Source organism: Passer montanus, unplaced genomic scaffold (genome assembly GCF_014805655.1).
Source record: "Passer montanus isolate IOZ18808 unplaced genomic scaffold, ASM1480565v1 scaffold32, whole genome shotgun sequence".
NCBI classification, from domain to species: Eukaryota; Metazoa; Chordata; class Aves; order Passeriformes; family Passeridae; genus Passer; species Passer montanus.
Window position 1 is genome coordinate 1,480,322 of NW_024367930.1, and position 19,398 is coordinate 1,499,719.

Genomic DNA, 19,398 nt, shown 5'->3' on the forward strand with positions numbered 1-19,398 from the left:
GAGGTTTTTGGAGACATCCAAGTAGGAGACGAGCACTGCTATTCAGAGGGATGTGTGCTCCTGTGCATTGTTATTATTGAAATAACCCTAGGTCCCAGCCTGAATGCTATTAGCAGTGTATTCATTCTGGATTCCATTTTACAAGTACTTGTAGCAACTCAGGAAGTTCAGGAAGATTCTTAGAGTTCACATTCAGTTCACATTCTGCAATCTGGTGAAAATCAGGACAAATGTGAGGTTAGTTATAGAATTGCAGAATGGCTTGGGTTGGAACCTGAAGGATCTTTACGTTCCAACCTCCCTGCCATGGTCAGGAACACTTTCCACTGGAAGTGGAAGTTATCCTTATTCTAAGTTGGCCTTGATACTTCTGCACGGTTTCTTATAAAGAAACAGAAATTGTCTAGCCTAAACATTGAAATGCCCAGACTCTCAGGCTAGGCAATCATATGCCACCACAGACTTTGTGTTATTTATTCTGTTTCCTCAGGTTTTAAGTCCAAAAAGATTTTTAGTGGGTTTTAATCTTCTTTGATGGAAGGCTGCCCTCCTGTTTTATACATTTGAAACCCAAATTTTTCTTTGTATCTGAAAGGAATACAAATATTACTCAATAGGATCTTCATTTTCATCTGGAAGCTGAAGTCCAGCACACAACTATATGCCTCACTAGTTTTAGTTGATTTTGCATTCTTTATGGCAGCTTAAGGTTGCTTTGTTTGCTTACTTGATGTATTTTAACTTGTGCAGATTTTGAAAAGAAAAAGACAGATCAAATAGCTGGAGAAATACATTCTTTGTGTCCAAAATCTTATGCTTCAGTACATAACTTGATGTGAAAATTGGTATGCCTCCCTGCATAATTTTCTCTAGCAGCCATCCTTCCCACTTTTAAGCACAGCTTTGTCAATGTCTAATAAGATGCCCAGGCTTTGTAACTGTGAAAAGAAATGTATATTGGAAGAAAATTAAATACACCAGAATCCCACTACTACTGAAACTGTCTCTGTACTAATTAGTCTAACCATTTAACAGTATGTTGTTACTTTATGTATTATTTTTTGATACTGTTAAAAGGAGGGTCTAAAACATCCATATGCTTTCATCAGCCCACTGTGGGGAGGAAGAGTGAGTGCCCTTACTAATCCATGCACCTCTTCTCCTTATTTGCTCCTTCTTTCTCCTCCTCAGGTGAGGCAATCAGATATCAGTTTCATATAATCTAGGGACAAGAACCTTTTTCCTGTGAAAGGTCATTTCATAGCCAACTCCAGGCAACAGTGGGCAGGCAGCACTTCAGGCTGTCATCAGGGATGCAAGAGCAGGCCAAGCTTCTGCCAGCAGCCCATTTTAGTCCTTCCCAGTACAATGACAGGTCTGTGTGCTGGGCTTGCTGCTGCCCATTTGATGCCAAGCCCAGTGTCACCAGAAGGCCATCTGGATCATTAGGAGACCGGCCCTTTGACTTCGCCGATGCAACAAAGGGAGGAGAAAGCAGGATGCAGGTCAGGTGCCAGGCTGCTTCTTCAGACTTGCTGGCACCATCCCTTTGCTGTCACCAGACTGGGGCCCTCTGCAGCTGGGAACATTTCTGTGGCAAGACTCATTCACTCTTTAAGAGATGTTCTCTCTTACAGGAGATCTTTGCTGTTTGCACGTAGACTGTAACGTGACTGTGCTGTGGTGTTCGGATTGCAGTAGCTGGATAGTGTTAAGCTTATTTGGCTACATGTGACTAACTAATTAAACTAATTTAACTTTATGCTATGTATATTTGCTTTGGGTTACTTTCTCTAAACTATCTTTTATGAAAATGTGTGAAACAATGGTGTTTTTTCGTAGAGACTCAGCAGAAGCAGTATGTGTTCATGCTCACTTGTCAGTTGATTGAGGTGCAGTGATGCTGTTACAGTCTTCTGTCCTGCTATAAGGAAGGCTCTTCAAAAACCTAAATGGAATAAGAATTTGTGAGTTTCCTGACAGCCAGTCAACAGAGAAGAACAAGGAATCAAATTAGGACTAATGCTGGTGAAAATCAGTAGAAACGCCAATGAGGACATAATAAGTAAGAGGGGTGCAAAATTGGCTGTATAAAATGTAACACTTTCATAACTTAAAATAAACAGTTTATGGCAATTATCTGTGGCAAAAAAGCAAACAAACAAAAAAAAAACCCCATGCAGTAATTTAGCGCTTTTCCTGATGTAACAGTGTTTGGCAAAGGTCCTTAACCTTTGAATTTACCACTTTGGTTTACAATTGGGCTTTTCTTTAGGAAAGTGAAAAGGGTTTAGATTGACAGTAAAAGTAAATTTGCTGGTCATGCCAAGAAATTGAAACTCTATGGTACTGGGTGGTCTTCAGAGTCAGAATCCTGCTCTAAGTAAGCTCAGACTCCTATGAATTTCTCATTATTAAATCAGGATTGTTCTTTGGGGGTTCATACTGTCATGTGTGAGAAACATGCTGCCCCTTACCCATCCAGAACAACAACAAAAAAATAGTATGGCAGCATAAGGCAAGATGAAACTTCAAAATAAATGTAACAATTCATAAGAATGAATAGCTTTTTAAAGAAAACCATGAGTAATCATGAGTGAAAACTTAAAAGTTTTTTCCTTTCAAATCTGAAGGGGAAAAATATGGGATCAATTTTGAAAATTGGAAATTTTGACTTCTTTTGTTTCCTCCTATTGTCTTTTCACACAGTTTTACTGGCATACCTATGTCCATCAGATTTTGGGGCGACAGGGGTTGCAAGGAGATTTTGTATAAAGGTGGATGTAGATTTTAGGGTGTGATAATAGAAGCACATTTATACTGTGTTGACTCTCCAGAACATGTTCTTTTGTAAAGGATAATTATGTTTGTTATGCAAAAGTCCTTTTCAAGCTGTAGACATGAAGATCTGTGATAAAAACTAATATAGAAGCTTCCACTAGACAGATTTCCGCAGCTCTTTGTTGGTAGATAATTTGACGATTTAGGTCATAGAATGATAATTGGTTAAATATTGGCCAGGAAAAAACTAAGTTGAAAAAAGGCATACTATTTTGGTTTCTAATTGTAGTGATTTTCAAAATTTAAAAATTTAAATAATGCTAAATTTTAGGAAGATAGAATTTTAATTCCAGTAATGTGAGATTCAATTTCAATATTTTCCAGACTAAAGGACATGGTTACAAAAATACTGGAGAAAACAAAGGTCTAAATTTTGTTGGTTTAAGGAAACCTAATAGAACTTCATGGGAAAATGAAGAAGAAGTGGGGTTCTGACCTTTTTTAGACATTAAGCATTCCATTAATCAAATGTTATTTTTCTATTTTTTTTTTAAATAGATCTCACCAGCACTATTCTTATGGCATGGCAATGAATTTTTTGCATACATGCATAACTTTAAATAATGTGTATCCTAGATGTCTGGCCAGTTCAATATTTAAATCCTTGATTAGAAATAAATTAGTGTTTTAAACTAAAACAGATTGCATGCAATAAACCTTAATGAATCTGACTTGAAACCACAAATCAAGGATACTGAAGAGTTAAGGTTGAAATATTTGAAATCCATCCTTAATTCACTGTACTTTGTTTATTGAGGAGTAGATAGGATCACATAATATTTGACAGATATATTTATTGAGAAAGATAAGTAAAATAGGGGCAAAAGTACGTTAGTAGAATGGATTGGGGTTTTGCTCTCTGCAGCAAAATGGCAGTTTACAAACAGGACTGATGTTGCCATGATATTTTAGTGAAAAAGCCTCTGCTAGGATTTTTCCTGTCCTGAGGAGCTGAGAGCCTCAGGAAAGAAAAAATCCTAGCAGAGGCTTTTTCACTAAAATATCATGGCAACAGACTGCTGTTTATTTTAAGTTATGAAAGTGCCAAATTGTGAAACCTGGTCAATTTTGCACTCCTGTAATTGTGTCACCATTGGTGTTTTTTCTGATTTTCACCAGCATCATTGCTAATTTCATTCCTCGCTCTTCTCTGTTGACTGGTTGTTGAAAAACAAATTATTTCACTCAGTTTTTTGAAGAGCCTTCTTTATAGCAGGACAGTAAATTATTGAGATTTTTAAATCCATAGCACTGCCTGCCCAATCTCAGTTCTAGTTTACCTGCACTGGGTCACCTGTAGCTTGAAATCCCAGACTGCTTGCAGGACTCAGTATGGTCCCTGACTCAGTATGAGTCAAATAGGTCGTCAGTATTATAAAACTCACCTTTGGAAACTGTACCGCTGCAACACTTAATTTCAAAGAGTAGAGAGGGAAAAGGGAGAGAAATAGTGACACAAATCCTGCTCTCATGAGTTCTACAAAAAACAGAAATAAGACCTTATTTATAATTACATTCAAAACAGCATTTTTCAAGCCTCATATTTGAGTACTCAGATCTTCCAGACAGCTACAGCTTATGATTATTGGAAGATGTAAGAAATATTTGTCATTTCTGGATCACTAATGCCTGGAGGCCTGTATCAGGATCAAACTGTTGTCACGTGTGTTGTTTTTCAAAAGACATGCTTTCATTGCATTCTTTTGCTTTGAAAGTGAAACAAAAATACATGCTTACAAGCCCAAAATTGGAAGAAATTGTGTGAACTATTGTGTGAGAAAGAAAAAAAGAATAAGGAAACATAGCTTGGATTAAGGTTTTTGAGACATAAATGTTGAAAAAAATATTGTTTAAAAACTGGCTCTGCAGTGCCCTTTAAAATCAGTAAGCATCTATTTTAATTCCCATATAAGTAGTAACTGGCTGCTGTCTGTATATATACTTAAATGTTGCTTGCTGTGTAAGACTGTGTTTGCTTAATTTCAACCTAACTGAATTTTTATGGCTTTGCTATAAACCTCTTGAAAATAGTGGCTTAAATGGAAATGCTGACACAACATTAATTACACTGGCTCCAGTGCGATACAGTGATTAAAGTTTATTTATTTTGTGTGTGCGTCTGTGTGTGTGTAATTTCATTGTTGAAAACCTAATGGAAAACTAATGTGGCAATGGAGAATGTGATTCTGTGCCTGATATTTTTCAACAGCAAGAAACAGTATAAATGCCGATTTACAGTACCAGATAATTTATTTTTAATTGAGGTATAGTTTAGGTATTTAAAATTTTAGAAGTTTGGGAAAGTGACAAGTTTCCCACTTTAAAGCTGTTCACTTTAAAGTGGGAAACTGTTCACTGTTCTTCCAGGAGTTTTTAAATGTCTTTTTGGGTGGTGAGACTAAATGTATATTGCATTAGAAAATTAAGTAAATGGTTTCATTTCCTTGGTAGCATATGTTCTTTGAGATATTCTGGATAAAATTCTGAATGTATGAGGGTATGAAATCCAACCTTGGTATTCTGTTACTATTGAATATGAAGTAACAACTGCAAAAGTCTATTTGACAAATAGTTTGCTTAACTGGTACTTTTAGATTACAGACGTATGTGTTGCATCTAGTCATTTGGGAAATGAACAGTGCAAATATCATAAGGCCAGATGAAGAGTAAATGAGGGAGAGAAAGATCCTGTCTCCAACCTGTTTCTGAGGAATGTGAGCTGGGATTGGAGAAACCTTGGATTCAGTCTGTTTCCAGCAGTTTATAATTCTTATATTAGGCAAGAACTGGATAAAAACATGACACGGTCTGGAGAGCAGTTCTAAGCTCTTCTGTTTCCTGAAGGAGTGTTGAGAGTAATACACTATATTACCAAATACAGGTATGTTTGATGCTGTGATTTTGTCTAAACTTTGCTGCCCCTTTCAGGAAGGTGCAATCAGAGCACTTTTAGTGGTTAATCAGCTTTTCTTGTGGATCAGTTAGACAACATCATTTTTTCTGGATTCACACATTTATGGAACTTGAAGGCTGATCGGGAAAATTGTCTAATGAGTTGTAGGTTCTGTAGAAGTGAATCATATGCCTGGCTGGTAGTCTGTGGTGTGCCTTCCTTGACATCAGTGCTGGTGTTCTGCCTTATCTCAGGGACCAAAGTAGTCATTCCCACTCTTGCCATAAACACCTTTCCTAGGAGCTCATGGTGTCCAGTCAAACTTTTATTTTTTGGCAAGAGAATTTTTGCAGATATTGTTAATGCTAATCTGTCTGGTAGACTGACAGCTGCAACATTGCAAGGTAGCATATCCTGTAAGATGGTAGGAAAGTGAGACATAAGTAGTGTAGGTTGAAAAGATCAGAGAGGAGAAGTGAAATCTTTGTGTGGAATGACCTTCATCAGTTTGCTTGGTGAGAACATCCAGCATTCATTAATCCAGTCCATGAAATTTACATTTTTTATTTTTACTGTTTGCTTTCACTGGAAGAGAGTGCAATGTAGGCAAATAGTTTCAAAGTGTGTGGTCTTTATGGTTTATATGTATTGCTCAGAACTACCACTGACCAAACTTCTTGGTCTTGTTCCCATTTGTTACAGTAATTAAATATTAAGTTGTTATGAAAGGATTCTGCCGTTCCCTTGAAAGAAAAAAGAATGTGACTCCTACATGGTTCTGTGGCACAGCTGATGTTTTATTCAAACTAATGTGTAAAGATAGAGAAATTATGTGCAAAGTTTATTCCATATGGAAGGAACGTAATGATTCTGGATCTGAAGCAAAACTGAGAATCTCCTACACTGTAGTTCATTAAGTTGGTTTGGAGAGTGAAAAATCAACATATACCCTGGATACATTTGGTTGGAAGGACAAGGAAGCCTGTACAGATCAGTCAAATCCTGAATACATCACCTTCTTAATTGTAGCCTTTAATCTGCATTAAGACTAGATAGTGCTTGACCTTAAATTACCTTTACATTGACTTGAACATTGCACTGGAAAACTTCAAAGTCTGAGGGCAAATTATGTAATAAAACTTTGTGGTTCCAAGCCTGCAAGAGACCAGCTCTTCTGTTTGACCACACCCATGAATACCAGGGAAGTACTTCAAGCTTGTAAACAAAGACCTGTGTATGGTCACCTAGCGTCTCAATGATTCTGTAAACGAGAAAATGGAAGGGAAAGGAAGGAGTGATGCTTGAAAAGCAATCTCTTTTAAAAATGTTAATGATATGTTTCAAAGCTTTGTTTGAAAATACCAGCTTGGCTTTTTCTGGTGTTATGTTTAAGACTTCACAGGAAAGTGTCTTTGTTCTGCATTGATCCCAGCTGGTCCCAAAGTTTAATTCAGCCTCCACATGAAGCTGCTTGCTCCTATGTCAGCCTTGGGAGGGAGCTCAGAGGAGTGTTCTGCTGTAATACCATCTGAGAGAGCTGCCTGTTGTGCTGACAACAATTGACTTACAGGAATACTGTATCTAGCCTTTATACAAGGATACCATAATTCCAAAATCTTAAGCAAGCTGTTTGATGATGCCAATTGAAGCAATCAGCCTCTTGCTCTGTAAGACCCAGAGCAGCTGGAATGCATGCAAAAATTCAAGTCCCTTTAAGTCCCATTCCAGAAGTCGCCAATACATATTGACTATCCCATAATTTTCAACTGTTCCCCTCATGATTCATAGTTGCTTGCTTTTAGGAATGCTACTATTCAAATTTATGATTCAAAAGGCAGCACTGTCTTGAAAGATACTTCAAATCCAAGGGTATCTAACATCAGGTATTCTCAATGAAAAGGGATTTAAGTATCTCCACAGATCTTAATTGTTATTCACACTGGAATATGAGATAAGAAAACTCAGAAATATGAGTAATACATAATTTTTACCATATCTGATGTAGTACAAATGTTCTGCCAAGGGGAAGTCTGCAAACATTCAAATATTTCAATGACTGACAGCCATTATCGGTAAACAGGACAGTATGTTAAATGGTAATGAATATAATCACTTTTTCAGATAATTAACATCTCCTTTTAACCTCTCCTAAATATGGAATAATTCTACAATTTGTAAAAACCCAATGCTTTGTTCTGTTGGTCTCTTCAAGTATTGTTTGGCCTCCAAAATCTGTGGAATGTGGAAAATAGAGAAAAGTGGTTGATACATGATCTACCAAGATATATCATGCTGCCATTCAGAGGGACTGTGACAGGCTAGAGAGTCAGGCCATCAAGAACCTAATGGAATTCAACAAAGGGAAATATAGTCCTGCACATGATAGGAAATAATCCCATGCATCAGTACAGACTGAGACTGACCTGCTGGAATTCAGCTTTGCACAAAAGACATGGAGATCTTGGTGAACAAAAAATGGAACATTTTTGCCAGCAATGTGTCCCTTTGACAAAAACATCAACCTCATTTGTATTAGTAGGAAAATTGTCAACATGTCAAAAGAGGTGATCCTTCCCTCTGCTCAGCACCACTGAGGATGAATAACCACTCAATCCAGTTATGGGTTCACAACAGGGTCTCATTCTGGGGTTTTTGGGACAAGGACATGCTTATACTGAATCAGGTCCAGTGAAGGGCCAAGAAAATAATTAAGGGCTTGAAGCATCTTTCATATGAGGAGAGATCTGGGACTGTGTAGCCTAAAGGATCAGAGAGGAGGCTCAAGGAGATCTTCTGAATGTGTATAAATACCAGATTAAGGGGACCATTGCCATACATATCTGCAAATTGTTCTAGTTCTAGTTATTTTGGTTACCATGTTTTGAACCCAAAAACTGACTTGGACTTCCGATAATTTTGTTGGAATTACCATATTTTTTGACTGGCCCCTTATATTTTAAAGGTTCTTTTTTTGTTTGTTTGTTTGTTTGTTTGTTTTGGTGTGGAATCAACATGCAGATAGAAACACATGCAAATATGTTTGTGTATGATTGATGATTGGCATAGAACACATAGACTTAAAATTTTTAAAGCAGGAAATAAATACAAAGATTAGTGCCTTCAAAGCTGGCAAATTTTGAAAGGCTATTGACTTAGAGCAGTGGAAAGAAAGGCCTTTTTGGCCTCATTAGCTCAGCAAGTCTTTGCTTACTCTGGTAAAAACTTAGGTTAAGTTTGGCCTGCATCTTTATTGTGTAGTCTATGTAACATATTTGGATTTGGAGAATACTTGTAAACCACATAAAGCATTCCTGAAGGTGGATAGAGTTTATATGCCACATGTTAGGGAAATTAAAGTATTTTAATACACAAAGTATCTCAGGCATATACTGTGTTCTAGGATCAAAGCTGGAAAAGTGCTGAGTCTTAATAAGGTCCTGGAATATCCATTTGACAGTGTGAGGTCGTGATGCATATACACTTGAGATCTGCCTTTGAACGTGCATTTATTGATGTCATGCACTAAATATCATTCAATGGGAATTTACCAGTTATTTTCTTGGAAACCCTCAAGTTTTTGCATCACTCTGAAAAAGCTACACCTTTGAATGCTCACAATCTTTCTCAGCCTTTTCCATGAATAAGATTTCAAATAATTTTTTGCTTAGTATTTTTTTCTTGTAGCACAAGAAATAGCACAAATGATGTGCTATTGCTCAAGATATCCTACCTCATGGGAGTAGCAGGTTAACTCATGGTTGTACTCTGAAGAATCTTATCAGAAGGCCCCATTCTTCAGAAGAAAAGGGAAGGGGAAAAGGACTTTTGCCTTGTGTGTGTAGTGCCTTTTATTGCACTAATGTGAAATGATTCGATGTGATGGACAGCAGTTTATCAAAACAAAGTCTCATTAAAATCTGTCTGCACTTTGCCCTTACTCTCCTTTGTATAATAAGATTGTGAAGCTTTCTGTGACCAGATGGTAACCTGTGGTAACCTGTAGTGTGTGTACTTTCATGGGTGATGAATAAAACGATTGTCACCCTTAAATGTTGGCATCAATATTGTGCTAGTAACATTTGGAAGTTTCTGCTTTATCAGCAGCAATGACTGGCAAATAATCAGCTGTTTTGTAATGGGAAGCTTAAAATAGCAGCTGAAGACATTTGAGTTAAGCTTCATGGAAAAAGACACTGCTGCATTTATTATGATACCATTTTTGTTGTGTAAGGATGACATGATTGTTATTTTAGCTTTTTAGACATACAGTGCAATTAAGAATAATCAGTTTTCCCACACATTCCACAAAGCAACTGAAGCATGCTAATAACCAGGCCCTTAAATTTAGAGTGACTTCCGCTGCTGCATGGGCAGCCAGTGGGTGCAGATGCATGCTTCACAGTGGTATGCAGCCTTTGTGTGATTGCAGCCTTCTTACAGAGATGTGTGTCTCAACAGGAGTTGCTGATAAATAATAAACTCTCTAAGATTTGCCCACACTACCAATATAAATACAATTTGGAGTGCCGAGGAGGGGGATCTCTACATATGACATATACTTTGTAAGGTGTATCAGGCATCCAGACTGGAACCTTAAAAGAATGTACAAAAGAATTCTGATTTGTGTTTACAGGAAGTAGTAGATAGTTGCACCAATAAAAATTATTCTGTGATATATATGCACACTGATGCATGCAGTGTTTGACCCATAATTTGTGTGACTTGCATGAGGCTGGTTTTAGAACTCTCCACATCAGTAAAGAAAAATCATGATTTAGGTAGGGGTTTAGAAAACAGATTTTGCCTGTAACTAAAGGTAGTAAGTTTATTTGGACAGTTTTAATTGATAATTTTTCCTCCTAAAGGCCGTTTACTAGGAGGGAGAGTCTTACATATTCTTTTACCAGGGTCTGCCATTATTTTTATAGACTGAGGTCTTTATGAAGAGATTTAGCTGAGAAATATTTGTGTTCACATACAAATCTCTTTTTGTATTCTTTTCTCCAATCTTTTTTCTTTGCTTACTACTCTTCTCAGTGTGAGTATGTAATACCTTTACATTATGTATTTTACAAAACTTTTACTGTATTGGGGCAAAGTCAGTGGTACTTTCTTGCATACTTCAGACTAATTGTTGCTGAATTTTATCTTTGCTTGCTATCTTAGACTGAACTACTTAATAAAATGTGTGAAAAATAAAGTGTTAAACCTTATGACTGGACAATAGTATTTACAATGAAATGAATCATAGAAAGAGCAAACAGGTGATATTTTAACTATGATGCACAGTTACCTGCATTTGAGAGGATATGATTGTCCACATGCAATTTTGAAACTTTGACTGTACCAGATGGTAAAAGAGTCTTTGTGAACATATTTGTATCTATATGAAAGATTGCAAGTTGAGATAGCATATTGCTCTCTATGAAGAAGAATAAGCCACAGTGGTATGGGAAGAATTTTAAAGTGTTTCCATTCCAGGACTTATATTTGTGTATTATTTTACCAAATTTATTGTGAAAATTCACACCTGTAAATGAGGACACGATAGCTCATTAAAAAAAGAGGAAGAAAAAAAAAAAAAGAAAGATTTCTAGGAATGGAAGATGAGTTTTGCTCTCTGCAAAGGATTGCAAGTTCTTGCCACCATTAGTGCACAAGCCTATGCTGGCTTCTTACATTGAAGTTAAATTAATGGTGAAAGAATTTTTCCTAAATGTTTCCAAAAATTGGGCTGGTAATATGTATGACTGAAACTGCAGTTATACACCTTTTTTATAAGAGAGAGGTGTGGAGAAAATAGGAATTGCATTATCAGTTTTAGAAGATGCCCTACCACAATGGAAAAAAATGAGGATGTTGCCAATTACAGATTTTCTTTTTTCCAGTGAAAATCTAAGTGAGATGGCTTAGACTGAAATGAAAGCTGTTATGTCCTACCCAGTTCGATATTGTGTTCACCATGAAATGTGCCACTAAGGCCACTGTAATGAAGTCAAAAGTAAAATTTACATCTTTAAAGTTGGACAAGAAGTCCCATTTCCTCCATGAGATCTATCTTGAGACTACTAAGAAGATAGCCTTATCTCCAGTTGAAGAGCTGTAAAGATGCAGTCTATCCCTTTCATTCCCATGGAAGTTCCTAATTGTTAGTTACTATTTGGCAATTTTTTTTTTGGTCAGGATCTGTAACATTTTGGTCAGGATCTGTAACATTTCAGTGCAGCTGTCTTCTGAGTCAGGCTAAGAGTGAAGCTGAATAAATAACTCCTGGCAAGTAAACATTATCATGGTAATCCTCAGTCCTGTGAATGTGGGACACATTTAGTTTAAGGGTGGCTCATGACACATTTTTAGCAAATAAACTATTAACCACGATAACTTCTCAGCCCTAGGAAGAAAATTCAAAATGGGCCTCATCCATTTTTGTGAATGCATGACTTTGAGCCACTTTTATAGAACAAGAGATTGAGTCTGAATGGAAGTATTTAAGGAAGTAATTTGAACATTATTTACAAAGTTTCACTTCAAAGGTGTGCTAATATTTTATAGTTTAGTTACAGCTTATCACCTGTCCTTGTTCTTCCAGGCATTCAAGACCAAGGATGGCTACATCGTAGTGGGAGCTGGAAATGATCATCAGTTTGTCACTGTGTGCAAGGTGTGTTGGGCAAGAATACAGAAATATGTAATAGATTCCATTTTCACTAGGAAAATTAAGACGCTGATTCTTCTTTATGATTTTTTTTTCTGTATGGAAATAAGTGGTGAGTATAAATTCTAACCTGCAGCTGTTCTGCCTCTGAATTCAGAACACACCTGTTCTAAAACTTGTAGGTACTGCACTCCTTTTGACGTCTGTGCACATCTGATTGAATCTACTTCTACTTAAATCATTATCCAAGCACATTGTCCTTTAGAGCACTAGCACGTGCTCACTGAGAAACTTGTGGACTTCTCAGAAAAGAAATGTTACAGGACTCTGGGCTGATTTTGGAGTGGTGCAAACGTATGATGTTGAAAAACAATCTTAAAAAAAAATTGTTCTAAATGAAATGCATCAACATTCCAAATAAAAGACCCCAGTAACATGTAAGATGGGACAAGAGAATTTTTGCATATAGCATTAGACAACATTAAAAAAAATTACAGCTCTAGCTATATTGGCCATTGTGTTTTTTCTCTAGGAACTTGGATATTTAACATAAATTAATGACACTCAGGAAACTGAGCATTATTTTCCTCCAATTGTTCGTGTCAGATATTTCACATTTCTGTGGAAATTCACCACTTATAACAAATATGTAGTAAGAGGACTGTGCTATTTTGATACTCTTTTAGTACAGTTTGGGGTATGTATCCCCACCTCACTATGTGGAGGGGCTCTGCTTTCACTTTGAATTGGCTCTTAACCTCTTCAAAATTTGCTCAGTGGGTTTTCTTCATAAAGGTATCTGACAACTACAGTCATCATTATCTTAATATGAATGAAGACTAATAGCTGAATAAGTGTCTACCTGGCACAACTCAGTTTTATTAAAGACTCATTATCTCTAAAGGAATGTTTTCCAGAGTGTCCCAGGACATAGCTGTGAATGTTTTGGTACTTTATCATCTAAAGTGAAGAATTATGTAGCAAATGCTTATTGTCCTGCCATCCTTGAGTAAGACAGAGCTGAAGATCCATCTCAGTAGGTTCTGACATCTTGATGTGAGCAAGCAGGCACTAAATCTATAGATCATGTACTATACCTGATTTTAGGGTGCTGCTGAGAGAATTACGGTGTGCCTTGTTGCTACATATTCTCTCTGTAATCATTAAAGAATGAATGGAACCCCAGAAGATGAAACAAGATTTTAATGGTTTGTGTTACTCCAGAATGTATAGGATAAATATTAAGTGAGATTAATATTAGCCCTGGTCTGCAGGCTGTTGAGTTTTTTTTGTAATCTTGATAAATGTGTTCTCTTGTTCCTGCAATTGAAAATAAGAGATACAGAGCATGGAAAAATGATGATTGCTTACATTTCAAAGGGATTAAAAAATCAGAAAAAATAGTTCAAGTTTTGAGTAATTGTTAGATTTTTCTATATACCAGTTATCGTATCTGTTTCTACAAAGAATGCTTTTTACCCTTATCAGGATATTATAGGTATGGATTTGGGCTGTTACATTGCCAGAAAAAAAAAATAATGAAGAAATCAGTGGAATGCTGGAATGAATACTCATTATTAGAGATATGCTCTGTGCTAAGTCAAAGGTGGTTTGGATCTTAAAACACTGTGAAGAGGGAAAGCCAAAAAGGGAAAAGAACTTTCATACATGAAGGCCTGCAGCATCCTAGTGAATACAGAGACAACTATTTCTAACACTGGAATTTCTATTTGAGAATCTTTCTCAGCTGAGTTGGTGCTGAAAATAGAGACTGTATGGAAGCTGTTGCCCTGAAGGCACATACTATAGAGATGTAACAGCTGGCTCAAGCTGTAAACAATTGCAAACATTCTGCTTCGACTATATCTTTTCAGGCAAGCAGAAACAAAAATCTGGAATAATTCACTGTGATATTTTCAAAATCAATGAAAACTAATGCAGCTTGTTTGAGGACTTGGATAATTGAAGAAAAACTTCGTAACACTGCTGGTTAAAATGCATTTCATTGTGGTCAAGTGTTACAGCAGCACATCCTGATCTGTGGCTGATTTGGTCTGATTAGGAATAGTGAGCGAGACTCTTCAGAAAACTGAAGTTTTGTGTACAGCAAGGGAGATTTCAAACAGATTTGCCAGTGCTGCAGGACAAAAACCACAGGGAGTGTGAGCCATGAGTGTGTATGTAGAGCTTGAACAAGGCCTCAAATAGAGAACACCATTTCATTCTAAGTGTTCACAGTGAAATAAAGAAAATAACATTGGCAACATGATGCAGAAAGATGAATGGTACATTAATGAATAACTTCTCAAGTGTGCATTTGTTAGTCACAAAAAAAAATTGAGAAGAACATATATAGACATGCAGCTTTACACCAGATGGACATTAAGTTAAAGCTGAAATCAGTAACATTAATTAAAACAGCGGAGTGAGCAACTCCATATGATCATTTTTCATATAACTCATCAAATGGAACCATAGCTTTCTGATTAATTTCTTGGGGTTTTTTTGAGCTCACATAAGTATTCACTATCATTTAATTTGAACAACCTTACAGGTTTTTTTTCTAAAGCAGTGAATTGTAACTCCAAACCAGCAGTACTAACAAAAGGAAATAATTTAAAGGGGTACCAACAGTATTGATAAACTTCCATACAGAAAAATTTAGCTATTTCCGAATGATAATTTATGATATGTTGTGATTTCCATAAACTATATTATATAAATAATATAGTTTATATAAATGCAAAAGGAAAAGATTATATAAATGCAGAAGGAAAAGAAAATATCCTGTGAATTAAATATTGATGGAAGATGCTAGATTGATGTTTTATGTTACCTTGCAGATAAAAATTTGCAGAAAAGTTTTGTAAGATCACCATTGTTCTAGCATAACTTACAGATACCTAGCTTCCATGCTTAGTTTTGTTACTCTAGGTGAAAATAATCTCAAAGATGACTATCTGTTTTTAATATCTCTAAATATCTGTTGAAAGAATATCTGTTTTGCTAATAGTTTTATGTCATCAACAGCTATTTACTTGTAAAGGAAGCTGTATCCTTATTCACTCCAGCAAAGTCAGGAGTCATTAAATGATTGTGGCCTTGGTCTAAAGCAGTGTCAGAGGAATTAGTAGAATGTTATATTTGAAGCAAATATCAGAGAGATTGACACCAACTTGACACCCTGTGGTAGTACACAAGCATATTGATTCAGGGAGCGACTGAACATGTTAATAAAACATAATCTATTGATGATTGCTAAATATGTAGAAAACACCTTCCACTCAGAAATGTCCTAATCAAAAGAGGACTGGAGTTTGGATGAATATTAAGGAAGTGTTGTATGTACTGTCCCTATTCTTAAACTCTTCCTAAGCATCAGAAAACAGGCAGAGATAGAATGATGGGCTATAGGAACTTCAGATTTGAGCCACTGTAATTTTAAAGCCATCTTATAAATGGGCCTATAAAAATGTAGCATGTTTAGAATGATTATAAGACTCATCATAAGAAAAAGTGAGCTTTAGTGTGTAATAGTGAGTAAAAGTACATGAAGAATATGTGACAGTCTCTTTTTTATAGGATTCTATGCTGCCTTTCTCTGTAGCTGATGTAATTGGTGTAGTTTTAGAAATCACATTTAATTTTGTTTATTTATGTTCTATAGAAAGTCATTGTGACACAAATAGGTAAATTATACTGATTTTCCACACAGCTGATTTTTCTAATGAATGCCTGTACAAAATTCTAAGACTTATTTTGCATATTTGATTCCCTTTATAGTATAATACACATGGTCTTCACATGTTGTTTAAAGTTCTAATGTGGCAGGTGGAAGTTACACATCAAAGATGTATTTCTCCATTCTCAGAGGCTTTACAGCCACTGTTCTTTATTAATTCTTTTGGAAAAAAATAATAAAGAAGACCAATGGTGTTTCAATTGAAAAATCCTTCCCTTCCCTTCCTCTCCTCTCCTCTCCTCTCGTTTTTCTTTTCCTCTTCTTTTTCCTTCTCTTTTTGTTTCTTTTTCTTTCTCTTTTTTCCTTTTCATTTTTGCTTTTTTGACAGACATTACTGAAGTGGAAAGAAATAATCTTAGACATATATTTTCCTTGTCTAGCTTATGAAATAGAGACATATTTCTTGTTCTGTGACATATAAGTTAGTGCAGGATAATACCACAGATCTATCCATCCCCATGTTAATAACTTACTTTTTTAGTGTTCTATGGTAAGAATTTCTCCTGGCTAATCCCAAAAGCTGTTAGCTAAAATGTGAATCTTCAGTCTGATTTCTGTCTTTTTCCTTTACTTGTTATGTTACATCAACCAGGAGGCTTTTTACAAAAAGAAATAATAATTAATTTTTTTAAAATTAAATGATTGATAAATAGTGATTACTAGAAATCAGTGATTTTAAAAAATAAGTAATTATTTTGTTCCATATCTATATCTATATCATCTATATTTATATCATCTATATCTATATCTATATTGCTCTATCTGTATCTCCTGCCAAGCACATTTCTTACTTACCTTTATTTTTACTTAGATCCTGAACTTGCCTGAAGTTAGTAAAGATTCCAGATACAAAACTAATACACTCAGAGTCCAGAACAGAAAAGAACTTATTGACATATTATCAACCAGGTAAGTTAATTAAAAGGGAAGAATCTACATTTAATCTGTTAATGCAAATAGTAATGCATAATAAACCCTCATCATGTGAAAATTTTGTTTTACTCTTTTGAGATACTCTAGTTTTTATGATAGGTATTGCAAAAGCTTACTGATGTTAAATAGTCTGCCTTTTGCACACAGACTATAGTGTGAGCTAAAGAAGCCAGACCACAGATTAAAGTTTTCAAAAACCATTTTAACTTCTCTTTAATTTGAATTTTAGTGAAACCAGTGCTTTCTGCTTTCCTGGATGAATGTAGCACCTGGAAAAAATGCTTGGAGCATCATTTGCTTTTGCTGTGGGATTTTAAATTTTCAGTGAGTGTTTCTGTATCTAGGGGAGTTCAACTTGCTTTTCTCCCTTACTACTGATTCTGTATTTTAGTACTCTGTGCCACAAGTTCTCCCTAGGCCACTCCTTTTGAAATCAAAATGATATGTATTTAGTTTTCATTTGGGAACCATCCTCTTAAATACTTAATTATTTTTTTTAAGAGAGAACTCAAAAATCCTTTTATTTGAGAGAGTAAAATAGCTTAGTTATCTTTCTCATTCTGTTTGAGAAGGCCTTATATCTGTGGAGTGTTCTTCTGTTTAATGGAGAGGATGATATAAATTTAGGTAATGAAAGAAAAATCTAATCTGTGCAAACCTTCCCAAAGGTGTATTTGGCAGCACCTCATACTTCTGGGGATGAGCACAGAAGGTGGTTAATTATTCAGAAAAAGTCATACTATCATGTTGACACTTGGCCAGTGCTAGTCTTTGTCAACAAATGCATAACAGTTATCATTGAGGCAATTTTAATAGGGAGGTTTAGAAGCATGAAGTCAGATGTCTCCCCTTTTCATTCCATCCAAGAAAAAGAGTTTAAGTAGCACATGACACCCCTCCCCCCACTGTCAATCCCACATTTTTTGGATATTGAGAACCAGAGTCATCAGTCGTTAAAGAGTGTAGAGAGTTATTTTATCTCTTTCAGTTGCACTTGTACTTTTGTCTCTGTCTTACCTGTCTATTTTCAGACGTCCTGCCCCTGGTGAAAAAACAAAGTACCAGGTGACTGCATTTTTGAATAATTGTGACCTTGATTAACTTTTGGAACTCTTCTTTTATCTTCCTATAACAAATGGATTGTGATAGCACAAACAAGGCCACTCTTGCTATAAGTTTTGAGCCCCAAAAGGCCATAATTTATCTTTTGACCTAGTTTTGAGCTCTTACATTATTGATGCATAGTTTTAGTTTCAAAGTTGGTTCATGTTGACTTATTACTTGGACTTCATCTAGTATGGAATTTGTCTGATGTACTCTGGTATCTTGTGAGAAGGCTATTTTGCCGTCCATAGATCAGTTACTTCATAGCTCATTGCCTCTGGTTGATTTTGGATGTTGTCTTTTTTTTTTTTTTCCTATGGGCAACATCTGAACAAGAAGATAAAGATCAAGGAACAGTTGTTCTTTAAATTGCCAGAATTACAATTTGGTTTTATATCTGTAGCTGATAGTTAATCAAAGTACATTATTGCTCTTCTAATTACTGCTTTATGTCTTTTTTTCTTCAGAGTTTGTGTTCTGTTTTATTATTATAATTGAGGCTGAATTTCTGCATATTATATGCAAGCATGTAAATGTATACACACTTTTAGAGTAAACATTTCTAAAGTATTCTGCTATGTCATATTATTGTGAGTTCATCTGGCAATCAGTTATAAAACACAGATATAACAAACACCTTCAGTATTCTAATGGAAGTTGAATGTGTTTCCACACACATTCCATGGTAACTTTACTTTAATTCACTAATGCACAGTGTTTTTTTTAAATTGTACGTGGTTTATTTTTGAAGTCACTTAGAGAATTAAAAGAATAGTTTCTCAGTGCTGAAAAATGTCAACCCTTGAGAAATGAAGGGAAATGACAAAATAGTAATGACAGAATTTCATTGAAAAGTACCTTAATTTACTCACTGATTGCTTGATAGTATTACAGCTTCCAGCACATGGAAAATATAACCCTAAGGTGCATTACTTGGACAAAAACACCTGCAGACTCTTCTATTCATTCACTGTATGTGCACTGCTGTCCATTTTAAAATGAATTTGTGGAGACATAAGCTGGAGCAGCTTAGAAGACATATTCTTAGACATTGATTTTCTCAGTCTAGCAAATGAAGTAGAGTTGTGTGAAGTACAGTAGTTTTGTTAAGATGAGCCACTTCTTTTTTCCCCAAACTCTCCCACTGCCATTTTCAGTTTACACACCCTTTCTGTTCCACTAAGTCATTGGTATTTAAGCAGCATGTATGGCAGATGCTTGGTACTCTGC

At 35.7% G+C, this 19,398-nt stretch overlaps 1 protein-coding gene across 6 annotated transcripts in view; it reads left to right on the forward strand.

Annotated features, from left to right (window-relative positions):
* Window positions 1-19,398, forward strand: part of SUGCT (succinyl-CoA:glutarate-CoA transferase) — a 314,835-nt gene that overhangs the window by 104,317 nt on the left and 191,120 nt on the right. For all 6 annotated transcript variants that reach the window (XM_039715018.1, XM_039715019.1, XM_039715024.1 and 3 more), the window contains exons 10-11: window positions 12,324-12,395; window positions 16,943-17,040. In XM_039715018.1, coding sequence (XP_039570952.1) covers window positions 12,324-12,395; window positions 16,943-17,040 — 170 coding nt within the window. The remainder of the gene's footprint in view (window positions 1-12,323; window positions 12,396-16,942; window positions 17,041-19,398) is intronic.